Here is a 12,464-nt window from a genome sequence, read left to right on the forward strand (position 1 = left end):
ATATGCATCCCACTGGGTGCAATCGAGACATATACAGCACGAAAAGATGCGGTATGCATGTACTCTGTGTGGGTAAGTGGTTAAGGCTATAGGTCGTTTAGGTGTACCTATTATATCACTTGCTACATGTGTGTGGCCACATCGACTTCCGGCCCCCACCACAAAGAGCGCAAGGCTGGCAGCCGAGTACATGTATTGCGTATATTTCTCACCACGATTCTGATTTTCTTTTCTCCTCTCTGAGGGATTTTTATCGGGCTCAGCCAAAACGGTCACTCCTTGTTCCACTACTCAAAGCTTGGAAATATGAGTGCTCCTGCAATTGAATATACCACGGAGCCGACAGCTGATGTTGATAGGCTTGTACAGAAGCCAGTTGCTGAGGGTATCTCATCAAATAGAGGCCCTATTACCCTAGTGGAGGCGTTGGAAAAATTATTTTTGCGGCAAATCAATGACGAGCAGCGGCAAGCTTTCTTGGAAGTCCTTGGAAACACTGAGACCAAATATAACAGACGAAGAGCACACACAGCTTCTCTTGTCCACAATCGTTTGGCGAAGGAATACCAGAGAACTGACAGAGAGACTGTACTTTGACCTCATAAGATACCTAGTAGATACTTACTAAGGCTCTATTGCATGTGGCAACAGCCAAACGCAGAGCCTACGAATGCAAGTGCTTGTCGTGTTAACAAAGATCATTCAATTGGTATTAGTTGATCCCTGTACATAACTCAGAGCCTTGCCAGAGAGACATGTAGAGACTAGGAGGTTACATAATTCAGCAGTATCCAAAGATCGCAACTAGCATGCAGTATGCATAACTCAGTAGTTCTTTTTTATCAAGGCCATCAGTTGTTAACCAGGAACAATCATCCCCCCACAACTCTAAGTCGGAGCGGTTTCTAAGTGGGTCGAACGAGTTCCACCAAATTAATCAGCCACACACGTGACTCAGCCTCGTCCGCGATTGTGGCGCTCCCATAGCTCCCAGCCATACTGATTCTTTCCAAATCCTCCCATCATAAGCAAACCTCCCAATTGATATCATCTTTTTTTTTTAAAACAACCACAATCCACATCAACCACAGCCTCGTCACATCCCCCAATCCCACACAACTCCTCAACAAAATGGCCAATTTCCTCGCCTCCATCTTCGGCACCGAGCTCGACAAGGTCAACTGCTCCTTCTACTTCAAAATCGGCGCCTGTCGCCACGGCGATCGCTGCTCGCGAAAACACGTCAAGCCCTCGTACAGCCAGACCATCCTCATGCCCAACCTGTACCAGAACCCGGCCTACGACCCCAAGAACAGGATGAACCCGTCGCAGCTGCAGAACCACTTTGACGCCTTTTACGAGGACATTTGGTGCGAGCTGTGCAAGTACGGCGAGCTGGAGGAACTCGTCGTCTGCGACAACAACAATGACCGTATGCTGTTCTTCCCCCCCAATCCTTTTACGAGGACTTCCATAGCTAACATTCTAAAAAAGACCTCATTGGAAACGTCTACGCCCGCTTCAAATACGAAGACTCCGCCTCCGCCGCCTGCGAAGCGCTAAACAGCCGCTGGTACGCCGCGCGCCCGATATACTGCGAGCTCAGCCCCGTCACCGACTTCCGCGAGGCCTGCTGCCGCCTCAACTCGGGCGAGGGCTGCGTCCGCGGCGGCTTCTGCAACTTCATCCACCGCAAGAACCCCAGCGACGAGCTCGACCGCGAACTCACCCTCAGCACCAAGAAGTGGCTCAAGATGCGCGGCCGCGACGAGCGGAGCGTGAGCAGGTCGCCCACGCCGGAGCCCACCAGACGGAGGTTTTAGAGAGAAAGGGGGGGGGAAAGGAGGAAACGAGTACGCGCAATCAATGGGACTGTTTTGGGAAATCAAAGGATAATTAGGGATACATGTACTCTTGCGCTCAAGGTCTGGCGTTCCGGTGGGCATCTTCTAAAGCAAAGTTAATAAGTCATCAAGAGAGAGTTTACGATTATCAGCAACGCATCTAGCACATGAAAATGAATAAGGTTGATATAGTTGATATATTTGCTAGCCCTCCCAATGCTACCGGTAGTCCCGTCGCATGCCCGTGTTAAAACCAAAAGACCTGCTCCCTGCCAACACTGAAAATTAAGCACAAATGCATCACGGTGCGCGCCCATTTATATCGTAGCCTTGCCCGATGTTGTTTGCGCCGTTATTCTGTCAAGGTATTTCCTACCCGCCTAGCCAATGATTACTCCAAAGATTTTCATTCCTCACAAGATCTTCGAACCCCTTTTTTTTTTTTTTTTTTTTTTTTGGTATAAGTCCTACAGCAGGTCGCCATCAGCTGGCAAATCCTTCTTCATGTCCTGAGCAAAGTCAATCAGGGGGCCTTCTGCGGGCTTGCCAGTCGCCGTGAGCATGCGCTCGATTTCGTCTGGTGACTTTGCAGCTGGTACGGGAGCATCTTCATTCCCAAAATCAATTAGGCTGTCCTCTTCCTTGGGCTTTGCAACCACATGGTCTATCGACTTCTTGGCCACCTTTGGCGAGGGAGCCGGTGGCGGAATGGACGTCGTGCTGTGTAATGTCTGGCCAGCTACGATGGGGTATATGGCGAGAATCTGTTCCGTCTGCTTCTCTGGAGACGCTGCGGCATCACTGTGGGGTGTTAGTTGCTTGACCAAAGATATTTTATGGGGTTGGCACCAACATATGAGCATTGATGATCCACTCCAAGTTCTCTTCGCCTTCCTCCGATTCTCCTGGTCCGCTCCTAACTGCACGGAAGAGGCGCGGAATCCATTCGACATTATCCTGGGCCCTGATAGCAGCCTCCTCGCGTTGTCGGTCTTCAATCTTTGTCTTTTCGTCCGTGGCCAGCTCGTGGTTGCGCTCTTTGACGGCCTTGGCGGTCTTTTCCCATAGTCTTTGAGATTCACGCTCTTCCTGCTCCTCGATTGGCCGGGCTAGCGGCGGGCTGGGCTTTGCTTTGATGGCGTCAAAGAACATGTCTCGGTGACCCGTCTTCAAGTTACCCATGTTAGCGAAATTCGCGAGTTCTGGAATGAGCAACTTACCCTCATATCTTTGATAAACATTTCTTCGTTCCACAGACCCGAAAGCTCAAACAAGATTTCACCAGTGCTCTCCCTTTTGATTACACCGCCAATAGCGTTGTAAGTGCCTCCAACCCAGCCCTTTGTCTTGAAATCAATGTCGGCGGTCAAATCAAGTTCGGGACACCGGACAAAGCTGTGGTCGCCAAGTTCATACTTCATCTTGCCGAATAAGATTCCTCTCGCATACATGTTGGGCTGTGTTAATATGCTACGCAAATGTTAGCAGCCAGAATCGTTACGTCGGATCCACTAGGGATGTGACTGACTATTGCTCTCCCTTGGCCTTGTTGCTGCCCCTGTTTAACAACGTAAGGAAAGCAATGCCCTCCATCAAACTGGCAGCGGAATTGCCCAGGAATCTACTCCGGGGCTTGAGGGTGCCGTCGATTCGGATGTGGTGATCAGGGGCCATGTAAAAGTAACTGGACTTGGGAGGGTGATGTGAGGTCTGTTCGGAGACGTAGTAGGCGCGCTTGTGGCCCTCGAGATCCCAGTAACAGGAGAAGATCTCGCCCAGGATCGGATTCAGCGGTTTCTTGACTCCCCTAATGCCTACTCGTTAGCCAAGTGCACCGCTTCTGTTAGAACAGAGCACATACGGTGGGCGAATATGCCAGCCGCTCAGGTAGAATTTGACGACGGATACAAAGCGTTCGGTGGGATCATCGATGGTGGGAATGTGCAGCAGCATCTCGGGGTGGCACATGAAGCTGCAACCGGGTCAGCACGGCTTCCAAGTAAGCATGGCTCCAATGCATACTTTGTTATCCTCTCGAGCATGCTTCGGGGCTCGAGAATAAAGGTGGGCAAGACTACGCGACTCAGGTCCGCGCCAGGACGCAGCTGAGAGATGATGTGCGAGAGAACTGCAGTCTGGTAAGCCCAACGATTCCATTCCTATTTCCACAGCGGCTCCAGCTCTCCATGTCGCCATGCCAAGCTTCACCTCCCCCTCCCCCGCCATGGAGTTGCGCAGCTTACCATTGCCCTGATCGGGCTCCATCACCTGGGTATCGTCATCGTTGTGGTCAATCTTGCCTTCGTCGGTTGAGGATCGATTGCCTGCGGGTTGTGCAAACCAGTTGGTTAACATTTTGGATGGCTTCGCAACAAGGGAAAATGTAGGTGTAAGGACGCAAAGCCGCGGGAGCGCTCGGGCTCACAGGACAAAGGGAATAAAAATGAATGCGCGTGTAGGGCTGCTCTCCCGGATGTGGGCAGACAAGGGGAAGGCCTCGCAGTCTCTGCTTTGCACTCGTTGTCTTGGGAGGAGCTGGGGATAAGAATTTAAGAAAAAGCAGCCATCCAGGCTCTGGAGAAATGACGGAGGCGGAGGGGTCAAATGGCACAGCACTCACTGCCAGCTGTAGACGCTCTACTCCTCCGGGGGAGAGCTAGCACGGATGAAAGCCCCATGGCCCGAAATTAAGCTGCTGTAGAGCTCGCTCGCGGGAAACAAGGGAAAAAAATTCCAGAGGCCGGCAGCCCCTCTGACTGCTAAAATTTTTTAAGATTGAGCAGAGCAAAAGCCAGGCTCAAGCATACAAGACGAGTCGTAACGAAGAGCAGATCTTCAGATTCCAAGATTGCAGCCCCCCTTCGTCTGTTCAACGTTTTGTGCTTTGGTGGGCGCAAAGACAGCGCAGCTCAGCAGCTTAAGGGTGGCGGAGTGGCGGTTACTTTGAATTGATGACTGACGTATTTTGGGGCGAGTTGAGAGCTTAGTAGGTCTAATGGAGTAAAAACGATGGCTCAAGCCCGCGACCCCAGGAGAGTGCTTAGCAGAAGCGAGAAGGGGAGAGAAGCGAGGAGAAATGAGGACAGAAGGAAGAGAAAAAAAGAAAAAGAAAAAAAAGAAGCGAAGACAGGAAGAAAGAAGCTACGTCAAGCTAGAAAGCCAGGGTGTTGTCAGTCTGGTATTAGCCAAGAATCAAGAAAACGTTCTTTGTACTCCTACTACACTGCTGCATGTGTGTATGAGCTGATCTACTAACGTTACTGGCTAAACCCATGTACTCTTTATTTACAAGGCCTGCAGCCACCAGGAGATGAATCCGTCCGGCGGATGTCGTCGGCCGGCTATTGCACATAGGCTGCATCTTAAAAGAATCCGGGTGCCTATCGAGGAGAACGGGGAATACGTAAGGATATTCGTACTGGGCACTCGAGGCCTCCCCCAGTTTCTTGGGAGGTGCTAGAAGGGGCTCGACCTCTCACGATGATGCCATACCTCAGATTAACAAAGGGCGGAAAAAAAAGCTGAGTGAGGGACAGCCACATGTAAATCCACGCCTTTCTTTGTACCGCTTTGGCAAAATACGAGGTATCCAGTACCTGTTGGGAACCACATCATCACATGCCAATTACGTACTCTCTACATGAATCTATGACGTTGCCGCTAGACCCCGTCATAGGGCCAACGAAATCTAGCCGTTGGGCAATGTACTCGGTACCTGCGACAGCTCTCCGTTTCTTTCTCCAAGCTTGATTATCTCAGCGGGGCACGCACCCAAACCACGGCAGCATTCGTCCTCGCCGCGTGTTGCCGTGACGAAGCATTGCATTTCCAGGGACGCAATCTGCATGAGTCCTGCATACCTGCACAGGAACACATCCTTACCTGCTGCTAGGTACCATAGTAAGTAGGCAGTACACACGCATGTCACGATACCTCAGCTGCTAGCCAAGCCGACACGCCGGCTAAGGTACTAGCTACTCACAACTACTGCACAGCTCTCCCAGTCAGATCTGGCATCGTGCCAATATACCGCCTTATTACTGGATCCCAAGCATCTCTCCAGACAGCGCACGGCACATTAGGCATGTACTCTTACCCCTACTTACTGTACTCAGAAAGGAAACAAAAATAGAAAAAAATGAGCATGATTACTGTATCTCTACCTACTTTCTACAAGGTACTGTACCTCTCCAGTTCGAGCCAGATATTGCAGCAGTAAGCTAGCAAGCAGTAATTACAAGACCAAGCCATAAGCAGCCAACAAAATTCTCTTACCGCCGTCCAAGAAAACATGACGGGACAGAGAAAAAAAAATTAATTAATACAACATGTTAGCAAATCCCAACAAAATCCCCCCTTCCCTCTCCAAAACCAAAACCAAAAACCCGACTTTCCCTTTTCTTTACTTCCCCATAATACTTCGGTCGCTGGAACCCTCTCCGAGCCGCGGCCAACGCACCTCGGAGTCGATATAAAGTCCGGCCATAACCATGCAAAATGCCACTGCAAATAAATGAATCCAGGAGCCCGCGCAAAAAAAACCAACAACCCAGGGCTTTAAAACCAGATGAAGCTCCGTGTCCCGCCGCTCCCGAGTCGGCACATGGGGAATGACTTTGCCGCTACAGCCTCATGCAGTTAGGGAGGGGGGCGCCTGATCGGGGAGAGGCGGCCTTCTTGTTTCCCGATTATCCTAGGTGAAGAAACATAAAAAAGATTGCCACCGCCTTGATTACTATATGCTTCCTAACTATGTTGTTCCGGCTGACAGAACATTGATATCATGATCACAGCTCTACAAGGGAACTACTGGCTCTGGCGATCTCACAAGGACAGAGACTAGCCGGTATTGTGCATGTCACACAGAGTCCTCAATACGGCATCTCATCTGCAGACCACATGCTCCAAGTATGCTAGCTTGCCCATCCGCTTTTCAAAGAGGGCATCCAGTTCTAGAAATGTAGAAGAGAGAGAAAGAAAAAGCCAAAAAGCCAAAGCCAAAAAGCTAAAGCCAAAAAAACCACTCTAGATATATACACATACTATTATCTTCATGGCTGATCCATAGTTGCACATGGACGCCCGGGGGAATACGAAGGGGGGGAAATAGTCTTTAAGCTCTCTCCGCCAATGCTTGCAAGAAAAGTACATCCATCGCTAAATCCGACACTGCTCTTTATATCAGGTCATGCCTCTGCCCTTCCCTTTTCTTCTCTCTTGGGTATTGTCATATACGCTTCCACGGAGCGACGGGCCGCTTGCTCTACCGGTAGATAAGCCTAACCAATGGCTCCTTTTCTTTTCCTCGTGGCTCCTCCTCTACTCCCTGCTCCGCCTTTTCGTCCTTGTTGCAGGTATATCCACGATGCCAACAATCCACTCCAAACTCCGGCCCGCTACAAAGCGCGGCTGCATACCGCTTTGCTGGATAGCAGCACCTAGGCAAGTGTGTTTGGAAGCTGCTGCAGCGCGACCACTGCTCATGCGCATCGTTATCGGCTGATGGGAGTTACCATGTACGTATCCGCGTTAGCCGCTATCCCGCTCATTTCATTCGTGATATCCTCGAAGAACCCTTGATGGAGGCTGGAAGACACTGAGCTAGACGATCCCGGTCTATGTAACAGTCAGTAACAGCTCAGACTCTGCACCGCAGTATTTTCGGTATACACCAAAAAAAAGGAAGAGAAAAAATTAAAGTCCTCCACTCCTTGGAACGGAAACCACGTGGCTTACCTTCTTCGCTTTCAAACATGATGGAGATATCGTCGTGCTCACCCGGTAGATCCGGGAGATCTAGGCAGACAAAGGCCATGTCGTCGTAGTCGCCGTCCTTGTCGGCCGGCAGCCGCGGGAGCGGAAATTTGGCATCGACAAACCGAATGCCCGACTTGCTGCCTCTGTGGAAAGCCTCGTAAAGATCGGTGCCCTTGAGCACAAAATTCATGCAGTGCCCGTGGCTGAACTCTTCAAAGAATGCCAGCAACTGCAGCTGCTTGTCTTCTTGCCTGATGACCTGAATTCTGGTATATCCCGCCTCCCACTTCTTGTGAATGGGCACAACCATGCGACGCCGCGCAATGGCAAATGTGACTGCCAGCGCATCGAAAATGACTTCAAAGCCAAAGACTGCGTGTTGGAAGGCGTGGAGGTCCTTGAGGCTGCTGAACTCGATTGACCGTATCGTCTGGTTCATTTTGATGAGCTGCAGCGAGTCCCACATATTCCGCGGCACGTCCTTGCCCACTTGCGATTCAGCGATTGCAATCGTCATGTCCTGCTGTGGTTGGCGGAGGAGCTTGAGCACTTTGGCGTTGCTGACCTCTAGGCGCATTCGCAGTTCCCCGGGTTCGACGTTGATTCTGTCAGTTATGGTACCGTACTGATGCTCCAGGACAATCCTCAGCCTGTCCGCAAGGACCGTGGGGGGAGCATCTCCCTCGGAGCCGTACTCGTCATTCACGACTCTGCCGGCCTTCCACTGCAGCCGGCTAAAAGGCGCCATGCCAAGTGGCTCACGAAGACTTTGGGCAATGGTAACGCCGGTAACTTGTACATCGGTAAAGACCTTCTCACCGGGTTCTATAGACGTGCCGGTGAGCAGCGAGTGGAAGCGAGTGCGTTCCTTTTCGTCGCTAAACACCATAACCATTCGGCCTTTCTGCCGACCGTTTTCAAACTTGACTGAAAAGGCTGGCAGGTCTCCTTCGGCTCTAAAGAATCCAAACTGCACTGGCAGTGGTGGAGGATAGGTGTGAGATACTCCGCATGCCGTTCTCGTCTTTGGCCCAGTAACAACTGCTATGCGGAGCCCGGTGTGCCAGCATCGTTGTCCCTGTGGTCCATTCTCCTTGCGGAGCTTTTCGAAGAGGGCTAGGTCGCAAGAAGGTATCGGATCCTTGGGGAATGCTCGGGAGTTGGGGTCCGCATCCAGGTACTGGAAGGATTTGAGTGTGTTTCGAAACACCACCTGCTCGTCTGGCCGCGGCTGGAGCGTTTGCTGGAGCTTCGAGGCGTAGTCGTACATGTTGTAAAGCATTCTGTAGTCGCTCTGTGACAGCTGTACCGACAGCTTGAAGCCACGGGGCAGACGTAGGTCAAAGGAAGAAGTCTCGGGTCTCCAGCGAATGTCCTCCCAGCATGGCCCGCCTGCGCTTGTTCGATCTTGGATTGGCAGTTGGATGTTGCCGTCCTGGCTAGAAAGGACAAAGATGAGTCCGTTCTGCTTGGTGGGCCGAACCAGAGACAGCATGCAGAGGAAGCGCAACTGCTTGTTCTCCCTCCCTTGCTCCATGAGGTAAACCTCGGCGGGCAATCTGCCGTAGCAAAACGTTTCCGCCGTATCGCCCACGGGGAAAGCGTCCAGCAGCTCGAGGTAGGTCATGGGGTGCTGCATCGCGGTCAGGCCGCCGCCCCAGTTGCCCGTCAGCAAGGCGACCATATCCTGGCTCAGCGGAGGATATTCCACCCAGATGGACTTGTCAATGGTCTGCGGTAGCACGGCATCTTCCGGAGGGAGAATTTGGTTTCGCTTCATCGAGATGGCAAGTTTCGTCAGAGCCGTCACCAGATTTTGAGCCACGTCCGCAACCTCGGCATCTGGCGCCAGGCCTTGAGATTCAACGAGGTTGGGGAGGATTTCCTGGCAGAGCCAATACGATTTGGCCAGGTTAGAGTGCGCCTGCTGTCGGTCTAGGTCGAGCTGCATTTGCGACTGGGGAGTAGTTGGGCGGTCACGAATAGCTGCCTCCAAGCCCATTCTGCCTCTCAAAAACCACCAAAGACTTCCTCGCGCAAGCTGCGACTGGGAACAAGATGACAGCGGCCGTACTTGCTCGGCATGTAGACGGAATAGCGCAAAGAGATGCCTGCTTCTGGCAACAAAAGTCTTGAGGGCTTCGCTGCCGGCTACCGCGTCAGTGACACGAACCGAGAGCGCTCTCGAAGCCATGGACGGTGGAGCGCGGGGCGGGGGGTCATTCTGGGAGCTGCCGCTTGGGCGTCGCGGAATGTCGCGTAACGACTTTGATGCAGTTGGATTGCTCGGCGACGGGTAGGTGCTGGAGTTTGTAGACATGGAGGTAACAGGGCTGTAGTCGGTAGTTGGCCTGGCCTGGGCTTCGGGAGACGTAGGTTCTGGGGAATCGTTTAGCTCGCGGGATGAGGGCAGCTTCCTCTCACCCCAATCATGCTCGGATGCTGCACTGGCGGTGCGGGCAGCCTTGGCAAAGGCCCTTCCCTCCGCCAGTGCCATCTGGGCCTGATGAATCTCGATGAAGGACTTTCTGTTTTCATCAGTGTTGCTTGAAACTCCCAAGAGGTTTCTACTAGGGGTCTGTGGTTCCAGCATCGACGAATTGGTCCTCGTCTTTGGCAGGGGCCTGGGCTCGGGCTCGGGGCTGTAGATGGACGAGTAGCCGGTTTGGGTTCGAGATATGGGCTTTGGTACGAAGTCATCCTGCAAGGACGACAGATCGTTGTTGGAGTAAGAGGGCCTGCTCGAAGGTGGGTTCGGCCGACTCTGAGGCGGTGTCGGTGGGGGAGGTTGCTGGCGGTCCTTCTTCCTCCTCGATATCTCTATCGTTGGCGTCTCGGACTCGTCACCGCCTTCGCCCATGATCTCGGGGTATGATTCCGTGAACCTCACCGAGAGGCCCTTGCGGCTCGGTCGTGGGCTTCGCTTTGGAGATCGGACATCATTGCCAGCGCCTGGAGCTACAGTGCGGATCTGCTGAGCTTGCTGAGCTTGGGGGAAGCGAGAGATGCTGGTGTCCAGCTTGGGCAGCGAGAGCGAGACCTGGGGAGGAAGCGGTGGCGGCGGGTGGGAGACGTTGAGCGTGTCGGCAGAGCTGTGCAGGAAGGCATCTACAGATGCGGCGTTGGCCGACTCCTCAGCTTTGCGGTCCTTGCCAAACAGCTTGCCCATGAGGCGGCCTCGCTTCTTCTTAGACTCGCCATCGTCGGCCACGTAGGACTGGGCGCTCTCCATTGCTAGGTTGGCGATGCTGCTCTGCTTGGGGGGAGATGTTCAGTCACACACTCTCTCTCAGTCTCTCTCAGTCTGTCTCCTGGATTTGGGGGCGCACCGGTCCTGGCCTCGTACGTGGTTGGTTCCCCCGTCACCGGCTCTGGAAAAACACTGGCAGCGAGGAGTCTGACTCCCCGTGCGCAACCAGGTGCTTGTGGCTAATGGAGCTCAATGCTGAACGGACGATGAAGCTGCAAACCGAATGTTTTTTGTGGCCGCCAGCATATGCAGAAAAGGTGCAGGCTGGCCCTCTTGGCATGGGGCGGGAATGTGGTGTAGATTGCTGCCAGCTCGCCTTTTGGGATGGATGGGACAGACACTCTTCGGTACAAGTAGGTACGAGTATAGTAGTACTGGGCCAGGTATAGTACCTAGGTAGGTAGTACCTCGTCCGCCTTTACATATGTCAGTACCGTTTAGTACTCGCGGACGAGGCAGGTACAACAGAGATTATTGGGATTTGCTGGCTATGTCGTCACGAGGGAATCCAATTGGACTTGATCGGCATGTCCAGGGAATGACAAGGGAGTTTCAGAGCATTCAAGACGGCTAGACCACAGCTTGCAACCCACAGCCCTTTGGCGATGGAGACCCTTATCACAGACAAAGACCCAGGGGTGTGCAGGTAAGGTCCCGTAGGTACTAACAATGTACAGTACCTGGGGAGTACATCCAAGCGAGAGAGCGCCTGCAGGTGCCCTGCCCAGGCACTGAACCTACTGGGTACGAGGACCTATTCTTGCAGCAGGCTGGCGGTTGATACGAAAGAGTTTAAATGGTGCTCGTATTCCAGCGCTCAACACCTATTGTTTACATTGGATGGCCTCGTACTCTTGCTGCGGTGCTTCATCATTTTCCCCTCATCCCTCATGCAAGCGCCACACCATCGAACCCACCACGATGGACTCACTCTGTGCTACCTACTAGGTATGTCGAACCTGTAGCAGCAACTGGGCCCTTTTCCTCCTCCCAGCGACCCCAGTGACCACTCCCCCACCAACCAAGCCCCTGAAGTCTCGGGGGCTAGAGTGGACCAGGCCCATGGCGGCGCGCCTAATTCGCTCTGGGCGGTCGCTAACTGGTACCTTTTCTTTCAGGTGATGTAGGTACTAGACACACATGCTGCGAGAGGTGTCTGGTTGCATGGGCTAAGCCCCGAGCTTGCAGCCTTTTGCTGAAGTCAACAGGCGAGTTGAGGCCAATAAATAGCTCCTCTGATAGCATTGGATATTATTGACCTGTTGGTACTGCAACTCTCATGTCCGAGGCGTGCATGAACGCTACGGCACTCGCCATTCAATGCTCTTTGTCTGCGTGCCGCTTCTGACGTTGGACCTCCCCTAATCCCCTGCGCGCCAGAACCGCCTGTTGGGGCCGGGATCAATGGATTGATGCCTCAATAGGGAACGGATCCCTGAAACTAACGCCCTGACCACCAGAACCTCAAACCGAATATTGGAGGATGGCGCATCATACTAACTGCTGCTGGCACTGGGTACTAGTACTACTTTACTTGATATCGTCAAATGTTTATTTCCCTCGATATCGTTCCCTGGTTCTCGCTCCTTAAAATAAGGGAGTCACTATTCAGC

The 12,464-nt window shown here is 52.7% G+C and overlaps 3 protein-coding genes across 3 annotated transcripts; 1 reads left to right on the forward strand and 2 right to left on the reverse strand.

The window, feature by feature from the left end:
- Positions 1 to 1,102: 1,102 nt before the first annotated feature.
- TRIVIDRAFT_74630 (uncharacterized protein) lies at positions 1,103 to 1,823 on the forward strand (the record flags this gene model as incomplete). Its single annotated transcript, XM_014094131.1, has 2 exons — positions 1,103 to 1,432; positions 1,495 to 1,823. The coding sequence occupies 2 exons, from the start codon at positions 1,132 to 1,134 to the stop codon at positions 1,821 to 1,823; spliced, it is 630 nt and encodes a 209-aa protein (XP_013949606.1).
- Positions 1,824 to 2,029: 206 nt separating this feature from the next.
- Positions 2,030 to 4,896, reverse strand: TRIVIDRAFT_214798 (uncharacterized protein; the record flags this gene model as incomplete). The annotated part of the gene is made up of 8 exons (XM_014094132.1): positions 2,030 to 2,645; positions 2,698 to 3,011; positions 3,065 to 3,314; positions 3,373 to 3,651; positions 3,706 to 3,816; positions 3,867 to 3,972; positions 4,088 to 4,168; positions 4,465 to 4,896. 8 exons carry the CDS (start codon positions 4,520 to 4,522, stop codon positions 2,312 to 2,314), a joined length of 1,533 nt encoding a protein of 510 aa, XP_013949607.1.
- Positions 4,897 to 7,401: 2,505 nt separating this feature from the next.
- TRIVIDRAFT_122771 (uncharacterized protein) lies at positions 7,402 to 10,803 on the reverse strand (the record flags this gene model as incomplete). The annotated part of the gene is made up of 3 exons (XM_014094133.1): positions 7,402 to 7,460; positions 7,581 to 10,207; positions 10,256 to 10,803. Coding segments are annotated over 3 exons (3,234 nt in total), but the record flags the coding sequence as incomplete, so codon positions are not given.
- Positions 10,804 to 12,464: the final 1,661 nt, after the last annotated feature.

Source organism: Trichoderma virens (genome assembly GCF_000170995.1).
Source record: "Trichoderma virens Gv29-8 chromosome Unknown TRIVIscaffold_92, whole genome shotgun sequence".
NCBI classification, from domain to species: domain Eukaryota; kingdom Fungi; phylum Ascomycota; class Sordariomycetes; order Hypocreales; family Hypocreaceae; genus Trichoderma; species Trichoderma virens.